This window comes from Dasypus novemcinctus, chromosome X, assembly GCF_030445035.2.
Source record: "Dasypus novemcinctus isolate mDasNov1 chromosome X, mDasNov1.1.hap2, whole genome shotgun sequence".
NCBI classification, from domain to species: Eukaryota; Metazoa; Chordata; class Mammalia; order Cingulata; family Dasypodidae; genus Dasypus; species Dasypus novemcinctus.
The window spans coordinates 58,045,048-58,059,564 of record NC_080704.1 but is presented as its reverse complement, the minus strand read 5'-3'; the positions used below and the strand labels follow the sequence as shown (position 1 = coordinate 58,059,564).

General features: G+C 40.0%; 1 protein-coding gene across 2 annotated transcripts; it reads left to right on the top strand.

Moving 5' to 3' along the window:
* The first annotated feature begins 1,316 nt into the window (after nt 1-1,316).
* On the top strand, nt 1,317-14,208 carry AKAP4 (A-kinase anchoring protein 4). Of its 2 annotated transcripts, none has more exons than XM_058292382.2 (6): nt 1,317-1,462; nt 3,614-3,709; nt 5,212-5,262; nt 6,284-6,385; nt 10,396-12,534; nt 13,858-14,208. In XM_058292382.2, the coding sequence occupies exons 2-6, from the start codon at nt 3,614-3,616 to the stop codon at nt 14,011-14,013; spliced, it is 2,544 nt and encodes an 847-aa protein (XP_058148365.1). In that variant the 5' UTR covers nt 1,317-1,462; the 3' UTR covers nt 14,014-14,208. The 2 variants fall into 2 exon arrangements, with proteins under 2 accessions (XP_058148365.1, XP_012383210.2); XM_012527756.3 differs by lacking the exon at nt 1,317-1,462 and adding an exon at nt 2,070-2,195.
* The last annotated feature ends 309 nt before the right edge of the window (nt 14,209-14,517 follow it).

Below are 14,517 nucleotides of genomic sequence, written 5' to 3'. Positions count from 1 at the left end.
TAATCACTTTTCATACCAAATAGCAACTGAGAGCATATTAAAAATTTTAATTCCTAGTGTTGTTCACAAATTGGTGTGAAAGAGAAGTTGTTTGGGTGGAATAGACAGGGTTAAAAAATGGAAGGTGTTTGTTAGGAAAAAAATGATGACTAAGGCTTTTGTGTTCAACATCTCTATGGCTCTTAAAGACTAACCTAAGTGCTTACTATTCATACACTAAAGCAGAATATTCCTCCTTTTGACTCCTTGAACATCTTTTCTCTCCTGATCTATTACCACCCCTACCAGTTTGAGAGCCATGGTAGTTTAAAAGAAAGAAGAGGCAGTACATACACAGTAACCTATGACTGAGTCATGTCTGCCTTGATTCTTTCCGTGCATTTTCTTTATTGGCTTCCCATCTAAATACTGCTCATGTCTGCTTCTGGTCATCCTTCAGGATGATAGAATTGGAATCCATGGGAGAGGGCTCTAATCAGCCATAGCAGTTTCCTGTCATTTGAGGATTTGCTAAGATATTTTCCAGACCTAGATCACAGTTGTTCCCTTCTGGGCTGGGAGACATATGAGCTTTTGTGGTATCCTGAGGGATATATGTTTTTGTGCTTGCAGAATACATAAACATTTTCTTTCTTTGCTTCTTATTCCACAGAGATAAACAAGACATGAGCACTCCAACTTTTTAATCATCACAATATCCCCCTGAAAAAAGAGTGGTAAAGGACAAACAGTCCCTCTACTCTGATCTGATCACTATGAACTAACAGGATCAAAATTATGCAGCAGAAGTAAGACTTGCAACCTCAGGAATAATAGGAGAAAGAAGAAATGAAGGTAGAACCAAGAATATGAAACTATATTACTTAGGGGGTCATCTCAACTGATTTTTAATTCAAATGCATTTTTTCACATGCATAAGGTTAAAGTGAAAACATGTCAAGAAAGGACAAAGAGAAGACAAGATGAGACTTGGGCACAGTAAAAGCCATTTGGCTGTGGACTAATGTTTTAAAGCTGTGACTAAACTGAAGGCATCTTAAAGTGTAATGGATAATCCTCTAAAAAATACTGTAGTCCACAATCCAGCACTGGCCAGAATGGAAAAGAATAAGTGAAACTTATGTCCTTTCATGGCTTGAGAAGTCTAAGGATGACTCTATCCCAACTACTTAATCCTCTCTCTGGTTTAATTATTAAGATCAGGGCTTGGTGAGTAAATTAGAGTACTTAGAATCCTAAGAACAGAGCCATAAGCTTTGTGCTGTCACTTTTCTCTATGGAAACAGCAATGTCCTGAAGTAGAAGTTCTCATACCACCTAGTGGTTGAGACTTTATGAGATTATGGAGGGTTGAGGAAAGAACCAACATCTCGGGTCAGACTGGCAGGGTCATCACATCATCTAAACTGATCATAACATCATTCAAAGATCCTAAGCAATAATCTACCCTGATACTACAAAGGTGGGCGCATCCTCTAACTTCTTTTTTTTTCTAAAGAGGGGGTCTTAATGCTATGATTAAACAACAGAAGCTGCTAACGCAGCCCCCCAACTCTCTATTTCCGTTTTATTCAGGCTATCCAGGAAGGGTTTTGAGCAACATTTCTGTTTCTACTTAAATCCAAAGATCTCTTGTCACATAACTGATTCTCTAGTAAGAAACCAAAGAGAAATAGGCTAAGGTGTGAAAATTAAGTTTTGTTTACAAACACAGGTGGTAATTATGTATATGAAAAAAAATTAGACCCCACCAAATTGGTAACTAACATTACTAGATACTTGATGTCTAGCAAAAAGGAAAAGGGGAAAGGAGTTACCAATGGGCTGTGAGCTGGGTAAAATGTAAAATACATATGTGTACTCTCCTAGAGATAACAAAGATTTTTCTTACAGCAGAGATAGTCTGTCATGATTTTGATGTGAAAATGTTACTGAGTTTGCCAAACTGCCACGCCTGTGCTGAGGTTGCTAGGGTTTTGGGCATTGTGACTCAACAAACTCTGCTGTCATACCCCAGGGTCAGAGACAGCAGGAAAAAGCCTGGCCCACCAGTCACGTCTAAACAGCTGACGGGGGTGGCAGCCAGCTGCAGGTGCCCAAGAACTTGGCACTGCCCGGTTCCATCTGAAGGGGCACATCTCCCTTCTGGGTGGCACATTTTCAGCCAAAAAGTCTAAAAGAACTTCATCATCAAGGTAATGAGTTCATAGGTTTTGTTTTTTACAGTTCTTTAAGATTTGGACTAAGAGTGTATCCAAATCTTATGAGGGATCTCTGTCTCCCTCCTTTTTTCTAGGCTAATCATCCCTAGTTCTTAAAAAAAAAAAAAAAGAAACCCAGTCTTCTGACAGTATAGGAAGACTTTTCCTATAACTTTTTCAAGAATTCATAGAGATTCTTGAAGGGAGAGCCCAAAAGATCTTTCGATCTTTCAGGGGGCAGGGATGGCAAAGGGTAGGAGTGTAATATTACCATGTCAAAAGTTAGTCATTAAAGGCTAACTGTTTAAGAAATGTTGAGACAGAAAGGGAGGAAGGGAGGGAGGAACAGGGATAGAAGGAAAGAGAGGTGGCAGGGTGTTGAAAGAAGTCAGAAGAAATTATTTTTCATTCTAAGTAAAATTAAGCTTGATTCTATGAGATCAGGGTCTGGTCTTCCCTCAGACATTGGTCTCTTGATTTTATTTATGCCTGTTAGACTGAGTGTTCTCAGCATTTTAGAAACTTGTTTCATATGTTGAAATCCTACCTGTTTTTTTTTAAGATGACTTGTTATTTAGTCTACTGGCATTGACCTTCGTCTTTTCCAATGGCCCTGAGTAATAAGTGTTACAGCTATTTAAATAATATTATTATATTTAATATATTTAATATTATATTTAATATTTATATTTAATATATTTATATTAAATATATTAAATATTTATATTAAATATTATATTTAAATATTTAAATAATTTCTTTAATGTAATGAGAAACGGTCTAGTTGAACTGGGATTAGCTAGAATTAGAAAGGATGGGAAGAGCTTGGTCCTTTGAAGGTACCCAAGAATGTATAGAGGAAAGTAGAAACAGATGAGAAAATTTAGTAGTAGAGTTGGGTAGATATGAATTGCTAAATTGCTAAATTTAATCCCTACAGTCTCCAGACCCGATTGGGAGGTTGTAAGAGAGGATGGTTGGATGGGAAGAGAACTGATCCTGGAGAAAGGCACACTATTGTTTGTCTATTGGATGGCTGGGAGAGGGATTTCTGATGTCAGAAACTGTCTGACCCCTCTTATCCTTTTAAATTTTCTTCCTAGCCTGTCAGTTTCCTGATGTTCGCCCAAGTCAATATATCCCAATGGTTCCAAATACTTGGTGGTGAGAAATCTAAATTAAAGGAAACTATGGGTTTTGCTAAAAGATAATGATCCGAGCATCACTTGCCTAAGTTCAACCATTTCTCTGTCCTTCCTTTACTGCCCACCCATTAATACCTAGCCTAAACTATATGAATCACAGAGATGGGTTTCAGGAAACTCCCCTCCCCCAGGCAATTTTATCCAAACTAGCCCAGTTTCTAAAAACCATATGTAAGCCTTTTAAATCACTTTTCTTTCTGCTTCCAGATGTCTGATGATATTGACTGGTTACATAGCCGCAGGGGTGTGTGCAAGGTAGATCTCTACAGCCCAACAGGACAACAAGATCAGGACCGTAAAGTGGTAAGATAAAACAGCTAGCCCTATCAAAAATGGAAAGGAATTGGCATGAGTCTCTATAGACATCCTGGGACTGAGCATAGCCTAAGAAGCTGATGTTGAAACTTCTCTAAGCAATCAAAGGTCTGTTGGGGACCAGCATGCTTATATATCACATAGGGACAGATCAAATGAGGGGCAGGGTTAGGCATGTGTAAAGGAAGTGGGGGGGAACAGAGGGATCCTGAGGGGAGGGAGGAGTGGTGGTTGCCTAGTTACTAGCTCCTATTACCTAACATTAGTACATAATAATGTCACCTAGCTACCAGTATATTACAGTAAAGTGGTACCCCTCAGGAGGCCATGATACTTCATGCTTTCTCAAACTTCAAGTCATTTGCATAGTACTTCACATTTTTATCATGTTCGAGTATAGCCCATATTATTAGTTACTTAATGTATATTTTTGCAATCATTTTAAAGTGATTTACATTTAAAAATTTACCCTAAGTAATATTATCCATACTATCACAGATTTGATATTCTGATATGTATTTTTCCTAATGCACAGTACAAAAATGCAACTATTAAACACAGAAATGTTTATCCATGTACTACCTAAAATCTTCTATATCATTAGTAGTAAAAATACCACATTTGGAGAAACCCTTGTATAGTAGGAAAGTGCCCTAAACAGGGAGTCAGGCTACAGGGTAAATGAATTCTAATCCAATCTCCACCTTTGAGTTTAAGTCAATTGGGCAAATCACTTATCTGTTTTCCCAACTGTAAAATGTGGGTATTGTATTTTTTTTCCTTCTTTATTTTTTTTAAATGTTACATTAAAAAGTATGAGGTCCACATATACCCCCCACCCCCTCACCCCGCTCCTCCCACATCAACGACCTCTTTCATCATCGTGGGACATTCATTGCATTTGGTGAATACATTTTGGAGCACTGCTGCACCACATGGATAATGTAGTTTACACTCTCCCTCAGTCCATCCAGTGGGCCATGGTAGGACATACAGTGTCCAGCATCTGTCCCTGCAGTACCACCCAGCACAACTCCAAGTCCTTACAATGCCCCCACATCATATCTCTTCTTCCCTCTCCCTACCCTCAGCAGCTACCGTGGCCACTTTCTCCACATCAATGGTACAATTTCTTCCATTACTGATCACAATATTTCCATAGTAGAATATCAGTAAGGCCACTCTAATCCATACTCTATTCCTCCAGCCTGTAGACCCTGGAATGGTTATGTCCACTCCCCCTCTATATCAAGAGGGGGCATTTTGGGCCTCTCTCCTACAGGTAGGTGATCTCATTTAGGAAATATAGTAATGCTAAGATTCTGTCTGCCTATTAATAATATTGAGCTCACTTTGCTAAAGGTTTACGTGAACTATCTCAGTTAATTCTCACAACAACCCTATGAGGTAGGTGCTATGAACCCCCAGAAAGAGAAAGCAGGGCCTTTTCTCTGGAGTTTTTCTAAATTCACCCTCCTAATTTGATGCAGATATGCTTTGTTGATGTGTCCACCCTAACCGTGGAAGATAAAGATTCAAAGGTGAGTATGCTCTGCTCCGCTCACAGTTGGAACAGGTGGGTGACTGCTGAGGGGATTATCATTGATAGCATGAGGAAGGGAAAGGTTGTGGAAGACAGTGTAAAGGTGAAGGGTACTCAAAGGGAAAGTCATCATTCTCATGAGCCCAAGATTCCTGGTTCTCTTGATGCTAAGTTGCATTTAAGAAGCCACTTTAGTAGATGGTAGTGTTGAAGATAGCATGCCAGGAAAGTGAAGAAAACATCTAAGAGGTTGATATCAACGAAAAATGGTTCTTGAGACTAATGGCTTTGTGAAGGAAGTAGAATTTGTAGGAAAACTTTGTCTCATTCTAAAAAGATTAGCATTAGCATAAATAAAAAGGATAACAGGAGACATCACAATTGTGTTTTATTATTTGAAAAAATTCCATTGAAGTCTGTCATTCATACATGAACATATATAACTAATAAGTGTATAGTAAAAGTTGTGAATTTACAAAAAAAACATGCATATCATCATACAGAATTCCCATACATCACCCCACCACCAACACCTTGTGTTGTTGTGAAACATTTGTTACAAACTGTGAAAAAGCACTGTCAAAATAGTATTACTAATTATAGTCAATATCTTACATTTGGTGTATTTTCCCCCAACCCACCCAGTTATTAAGTCCCTCATTAGTATGATATATTTGTTATAGTTCATGAGAGAACATTCTCATATTTGTTCTGTTAACCACAGTCCATCTTCCACCACAGTATTCATTGTGTTACAGTCTCATGCTTTATACAATCCATTCAAAGTGTATACTCAGTGGCTCTCACTTTCATCGTAGAATTGTGCTGTCATCACCTCAGTCAATTTTAGAATGTTTTCATTACTCCAAAAGTAAAAATCCCATACCCCCTTACACCTCCCCATTGTTGTCCCTTTACTGCAAAAACATTACAATATTTGAAGTGGTAGGGTAGGGGGACAGCTTGGAGAAATCTCAAAAAGCAAGTGTCCAAAAGAATCTTGCCTCATACTTCCATAGGATGCTGCTTGTTCAAGCTCAGGTGGTGACTTAAACCTGGAGAATCTGGAAGAGAAAGAAATTATCGTCATCAAGGATACTGAGAAGCAAGACCAATCTAAGGTATACTTAGCCTCTGAAATTCCACCCCTTCTGATTCCCAAAGTCCAATTCTGAGTCTGAGGACTCTGGGTCAGAAATGATAAGAGGACTATTGTCAAATAGGCCCATAAATATGAATATTATGACATTCTAGAGAACACAAGTCTAAGTTCAGGGAAACAGTACATTCAATGTCCAGGTATCTAATAATGGGACTAATCACAGAGACTCAATACCATCTCCTGAGTCCTGGCATCTATTTCAAACAGAATGTTGCTATTCTGTTTGAATAGCAACAAAGTTATGGGTTAATAAGCAAGCTCCTTTGCGATATTCTTTGCTGACTTGTAATGGACTTCTGTACCCCACATTTCCCAGGGACCAACGAGGAAGAGAGAGGGATGTGGAGTAGAAAGAATACATAATGGCCAAGAATTTGAGAGTCTAGGGCCCCACCTTGTTACCTAAGAGATTACCCACACTGTTGGGTAGCTTAAAGTTAGAAGCAATTACGCTTGCATGCCACTGTCATATACAGAATCTGTTGTATCTATATAAATATCCCAAATTGTATCTGTTATGCCCCTGGTAACCAGAAAGCATTGGAGCACACAAGTTGTGTGCCCTTTCCTATAAGCCTCGAGTGGCTGGTATTGAGACAGACTGACTTTAGAGCAAAAGTGTAAAATATGTCTTATTCTGTGCCCTAGGCTCATAGGCTATAATCAAAGATATCACTTCTGTCCCTAGACACCTTAGGAGTGATAGGAGTGGTCCCCAAGAAAGAAAAAAAATGTTATAAAACATTCTCCATCTATTACTGGTCTGTCCTCCTTCACTAGGCACTATCCATGTACTCTAGAGATTCTTGCCACTCTATTAGAGAATGTAGCAGGACTGCCCAGGATGGAAATTCAATATACCATCCGTTATTGTGTGGGTCTCCATCCACCGCGACAACACCCCATGACCACTTGAACACATTCATATTCCATAGAGGCATGCCCCAGGTGCAGCCCTCCCCACACATTCCCCCACCATGCTGCACCAGTGATCCTCCCCTGCCTCAGTTGCATCCCTCCTGAAATCTAAAACCTCCCCCAAAACAGTCAAAAAATAAAATAGATGAATAAATACAATTTTTTGCATTGTGCCTTTCATCTCCATAAGATCTGTCATCTTTTATGTACATTGACCAATTTCTTCTGTATTTTCCCCCAGTGTCTTTTTTTTTCACTTTGTTTTCCAAGAAGCTTTAGGTTACAGAGAAGTTTTAATATGGAGGAAAGTGTGAGATGGGGAAGTGGTGGGCTATATGGGAATTCCATATATTAAGATTTATCTTTTATTTCTCTCCATCCACCCCATTGTCTGTTGTCTGAGTCCATTCACTGTGTGTTCTTCTGTGTCCACTTGGATTCTTGTCAGTGGCACCGGGAATCTGTGTCCTTTTTTTATTTTTTTGCATCATCTTGCTGCGTCAGCTTTCCGTGTGTGCGGCACCACACCTGGGCAGGCTGCACTTTCTTCATGTAGGATGGCTCTCCTTGAGGGGCTCACTCCTTGTGCATGGGGCTCCCCTATACGGGGGACACCCCTGCTTGGCAGGGCACTCATTGCACACATCAGCACTGCGTGTGGGCCAGCTCACCACACAGGTCAGGAGGTCCCGGGTTTGAACCCTGGACCTCGCATGTGGTATCCGTTGAACCAAATCCACTTCCCACCCTATATTTTTGATGTAACATTTATGTAATATAAAGCTTCTTTAAAAATAAAGAAAAAAAAGATGCAAAAAAACCCCACCAACATTCTCCAAAGATGTGGGGGTTTAATTGAAGGTGGAGGCTAAAATGGCACCTTAAGGGATAAATAATAGCTGGTGTTTATTTTGAAAAGAGCAGCCTGTATTTCCTACACACAATGCAAATCTCCTTGATTGTAACTTAAACCCGTTTGCAAAATGTTAACCTTACTATGAATTTCCAGGAATTCAGAGAAAAGAGAGGAAATGAAGCAATAAAAGGTGGCAAAGAAGGCAATGATACTTCCTTCTTATTGAAAGATATGTACATAGTACATATACACATATACAGATATGGGCATACACATACACAGTCACAGGCACAGATAAACACATGAAATTATACAAAGTGGCACACATATTGGTATATACATTTATTTACATTATCAAAAATAATGTATACAAGCAATGACACATATGCTTGACTACATGTGTCATTAGCAAGCATATGCAGGCATTGATATAACAAACATGTATTGACCTATTCACAATTACTTACGTATGCATATACAAAGATATTCAAAGTATACATAGATGCACTGACATACCCACATGACACGCATGCACATCTATATACACATTGATGCACACAATGCATAAACATACACTCACATGCATTAACACATGCAAGCCTTAATCTAAACAAAGTGACCTAATGGATGGTGGAGATAGCAGCACAAAATTGTGAATGTAATCAACACCATTGAATTGTATGTTTGGATGTGATTAAAAGGGGAAATTTTAGGTTGTGTGTGTTACTAGAATAAAAATTGTTTAAAAACCATAGGACTGTACAACACATTGACCTCTAATGTAAACTATGGACTATAGTTAATAGTCCAATTATGATAGTCTTTCATCAGTTATAACAAAGTTGCCACACTAATGCAAAATGTTAATAATAGGGAAATCTGGGGATATGAGGGAGGGTGGAGTGATATATGGGAACTCAGTATTTTCTGCATGATTTTTCTGTAAACAATTTCTCTATAAAAAAAAATAATAGCCATGCATTCTCAGACATTGGCATACACACATATAAATATACACACACATGCAAAGACATAGAAGGCTATACACGGTCTTGCTGATATAAGATCATAGAAACTTAAAGTGACACATATTCAATAACATACATGCTTGTATGCACCAACAAATATTGACACAAATGCAATGACATATCAACTCATATGCTAACACACATACTCCAATGCCAGAATATGTAACAATGACACACACATTCTCAAGCATTGATAACATAAACGGATGCCCAATTTATTGGCAAAGTCATTAAACAATCACCTATTTACACATATTCATATTTTAGCATACACATTCATTAACGTATTATGTTAATGTGTGAATTCATGGTTTAACATATGTAAAATGCATTTATAGCATCATGGTTCAAATGATTGGATTTATATATTTATGTAAATGAACTCAAAGGGACACATGCTTCTTTACATATTCAAAGATGCTGACATACACACCTCTTTTGACATTCACATACATGTACAAATACACTAATATGTACATATTGGCCTATACAGTAGACATATTCAATATGCATTGACATTAAAAATTCTTATCCAACCTTACATGTAGTCATTCATGTGCACTTATATACACATATGCCCATGCATACACATACTAGGACATTTTCACACATTAGCAATACAGACTGATGCATTCTGTTGAGGTGTGTGTACACATGAATTGATATACTAACATGCATGCATTTGTATATACACAGTCTGGCTTATATACATACATCATTATATACATACATGCACACATACATCAACGCACATGAATCAACACACATTTATGGAGACATACGCAACCTCATAAACATAGATACACCCCTATATGCACAGAAGCATGCACACAACAGACACTGGTGCACATTTTTTGAGGCATATTGAGATAAGCACACATACTCACATGATTTGACAAACATTGATAACACTTGTATATCAGTAAGTGTAGAAATGTAAATATTTATACTGAGCATGATACATAGTTTTAGTTTCTGTCACTTTTAGATTAGAATGTGCATTAATTGATAATGTATGGTTAGTTATACGGTATGTGTTATGATCCCATGCAAATTCTAAAGGGACATGCACCTAATCTGTGCAGTTTAGAAGATTTGTCTTCTTAATAAAATAAGGGAAAGAAGTAGTCTACCCAAATTCTTATGGATAGGTATTCTTTTTTTTAGACGGAGGGATCTGTGTGCCTATTCAAACAAGCTCCCTCTGATCCCATAAGTGTCATCAATTGGCTTCTCAATGATCTCCAGAAGTATGCCTTGGGTTTCCAGCATGCACTGAGTCCCTCAGCCTCTAGTTGTAAACATAAAGTAGGAGACACAGAAGGTGAATATCACAAATTACCCTCTGGGAACTGCTACAGTGTCTATGCTGATCAACTGAACATGGATTACATGGCCAACGCACCTCAAAACCTACATCTAGAAATGACAGCAGCCAAAAACACCAACAATAATCAGAGTCCTTCAACTCCTCCAGCCAAATCTCCTAGCAATCAGAGGGCTGTTATCTCCCCTGATGGAGAATGTTCTATGGATGATCTTTCCTTCTATGTCAACCGGCTATCTTCTCTGGTAATCCAGATGGCCCGTAAGGAAATAAAAGAGAAGTTGGAAGGTGGAAGCAAATGCCTTCATCATTCAATCTACCCTCCCACTGGGGACAAAGGGAAAAACAGCCCCCGCAGTGCAGTGAGCAAAATCGCTTCTGAAATGGCTCATGATGCTGTGGAAGTCACCTCTGCAGAAATGCGGGGCACTGGGGAGGAGGGCAGGGAAGGTGGCCGGAAAACTTTTCTGTATAGTGAATTATCTAACAAGAACAAGAGTGGAGACAAGCAGATGTGCCAGAGAGACAGCAAAGAATTTGCAGATTCTATCAGCAAAGGGCTCATGGTTTATGCAAATCAGGTGGCCTCTGACATGATGGTCTCTGTTATGAAGACCTTGAAAGTGCACAGCTCTGGAAAGCCAATTCCAGCCTGTGTGGTCCTGAAGAGGGTATTGTTGAAGCACACAAAGGAAATTGTGTCTGATTTGATTGATTCCTGCATGAAGAACCTGCATAATATTACTGGGGTCCTGATGACTGACTCCGACTTTGTCTCATCTGTCAAGAGAAATCTGTTCAACCATGGGAAACAAAATGCTGCAGACATCATGGAGGCTATGCTGAAGCGCTTAGTCAGTGCCCTTCTTGGTGAGAAGAAGGACACTAAGTCTCAGTGTCTGTCATATGCATCCTTGAAAGCTGGATCCCATGACCCCAAATGCAAGAACCAGAGTCTTGAATTCTCAGCCATGAAAGCTGAGATGAAGGGGAAAGACAAAGGCAAAATGAAACCAGAACAGTGCAAGTCATTGACCAGTGCTGAGAAAGTCAGTGAACACATTCTCAAGGAGAGCCTGACCATGTGGAATCAAAAGCAAGGAAATCAAGGCAAGATGGCTAGCAAATTATGCCCCAACAGAGAGGAGAAAAAAGAAAAGATCAGCCCTTCCACAGATTCACTGGCAAAGGACCTGATTGTCTCTGCCCTTATGCTGATCCAGTACCATCTAACCCAGCAGGCTAAGGGCAAAGAAGCACTTGAAGAAGACAGTCCTGGTTCTACCATGGGCTATATGGCTCAAAGTGCCCAATATGAAAAGTGTGGAAGTGGCCAAAGTGCCAAAGCACTTTCAATGAAACATCTAGAATCTTCTGGAGCTCCTGGACCATCCACTTCTCTAAAGGAGAATCAACAGCTGGACTCCCAGGAGCTGGATATGTCAAACATTGTTCTAATGCTGATTCAGAAGCTGCTTAGTGAAAGCCCTTTTAACTGTGATGATCTCTCTGAAGGTGAGAATAAGCGTTCTGAACCCAGGACAAACAGAGGAGCTTCCGTGTCCAAGAGACCTGACAGAGGGGAGGAACAATGCCAAGACAATCAAGAACTTGACTTCATTAGTGGGATGAAGCAAGTGAACCGGCAATTTATAGATCAGCTAGTAGAATCTGTGATGAAGCTGTGTCTTATCATGGCAAAGTACAGCAACAATGGGGCAGCCCTTGCTGAGCTGGAAGAGCAAGCTGCCCTGGCAAACAACTCCAATTACCAGGGTAGCAGTTCCAGATGTGGTCATGATGTCATGTTGTCACAGAACTATCAAGACACTCCTGGACCCGAAGTCATTGTCAATAATCAGTGTTCTACAAGTAGCTTGCAGAAGCAGCTCCAGGCTGTCCTGCAGTGGATTGCAGCCTCCCAATTTAATGTACCCATGCTCTACTTCATGGGAGATGATGATGGACAACTGGAGAAGGTAAGCAATGCAACAAGGCACAAGAAAAAAGAGGGTGTAATGGGCAGGGGTGGCATTGTACTTAGAGCACAACATTGGTCCATTTTTTTCAAGTCTATTCTTTACCATGTGCCTCATGAATTACTTTCACCTCTGAAAGAGACACAAAAGTAATGAGGCTCTGGACACCTCAGGCCTTTGAATTTCTGCCAACAGGAGAGGAGAATGAGATCAGATCATTTTCAGTGACCCTTTCAACAAACTTTTTGGTGAAACATTGAGGGGGTAATTTTTAAGTCATATGTTTTGAGATTCAAGGCCCTCAAAGGACTGAAGAGGAAAAAAAGGAAGCTCCTCCTTCCCCCCCTTGAGAGGATAGAAGTTTCAATGGATCCATTTTTTCTTCCCTCTTCCAGAAATTATTTAAACTTAGTCTCTTATTATTTCCCCTATGTTCCTCCTCCAAACTCATGGTAACCACAAAAAAAGCTCAGGTCACAACTAGGAAATGGTAATAGCTTCTTTCTTTCTGTTTTGAGTTTTCCATCAGGGGAGGAAAGTTGCAAAAGGGAAAACACACACCGGACCCTCTACTTTCTTCTCTCCCTCTCTCAATTTTGGATGTGTAGACTAAAGTTCCCCATGTACCCTAACTGGGAACATAGGTTCAGTGCCCACTGCATTCTCACAAATAGTTCAGTCTCCCCAGCAGAGCTAGACCTAGGATTAAGAAAGTAAGGTACCTACCTTGAGTGCATAATTTAAGGAGGGCAATGCAAGTGCCCTGAGAGTGAGTGTCTCCTCAAATTGTATGCCATAGGCACCTCACTTGCCTCACCTTAGTGCTGGCACTACTCCACAGATCCCACAGGGCCCAGCATACCCATAAAACACATGCAAGTTCACTCACTCACGCATACACACACCACAGCTGTGTTTGCTGCATTAGATGGATTCCAGAGAAATCAAATACTGAGCCAAGTATTTTTGGTCCAGGAGCTGAGCCCAGGCAATCCTCCCCACCTCCAATCTCATACTTTTTTAGGGAGATGGGGGAATAGCATCCTCCAGCTTTGACCTAGCAATCAGCACACAAGGATCCAGCATATAGTTAGAAGTATTTATCAATCAAAATTGGTTTTATAGTTTGACTTAAAAGCTCAAAAAATTGGGGAAGGTCAAAGAAGAAGGAAAGCCATGTCAGAGGATCCCGGTCCTGGATATGTGGTATATTTGACTCTAATTCCAGAATCATGGTAGCGGTTGGGGGTAGTTCACTTTGTCCATCTGGGCCCTTTCTCCAAAACCATCAGGCTACTCAGGTTATCTCTGCTCTCTCCACAGCTTCCTGAGGTTTCAGCCAAGGCAGCAGAGAAGGGGTACAGTGTTGGAGATCTTCTTCAAGAGGTCATGAAGTTTGCCAAGGAACGACAACTGGATGAAGCTGTGGGAAACATGGCTAGGAAACAACTGCTAGACTGGCTGCTTGCTAACCTGTGAGCTAACAACTTCTTCAACTCCTCTCCTTCCTCCTCCCGCCAGCAGCGTTCCATCCCAGTTCCAGCACCCCCACCACCAGGCCAGTGAACTACATGCTACATGATGTATTTCCAAATACATGTGAGAAGTTGCACTGTGCAAATACAGGGTGTCCAACAAGCTGGGCAAGAACATGAATAAAAAACCTCAAAAGAATGTTTCATTGTTCTCTTGATCAGATATATCTAAGACAAGGAAGGGGAATGGGTCCAATTCTCAGGACTGGTAAATACAGTGTTGGACTTGTGTCCAGATCTTAACCTAGGTTATTTCCTGAGCATATAAGATACAGGGATGTAACCCATGTTCAAGTCCCTAGATTATCTGTTTTATCCATATAATCTTAATTCACAGTCGATTTAATTTTGCCACCTGTGGCTTTTCTGTTTCTCCCAGAATTGCACAAATAACTTGATAACACACTTTCTAATCTCAAGGGTGCAGTTTCTTAGTCTTTATTAAAAG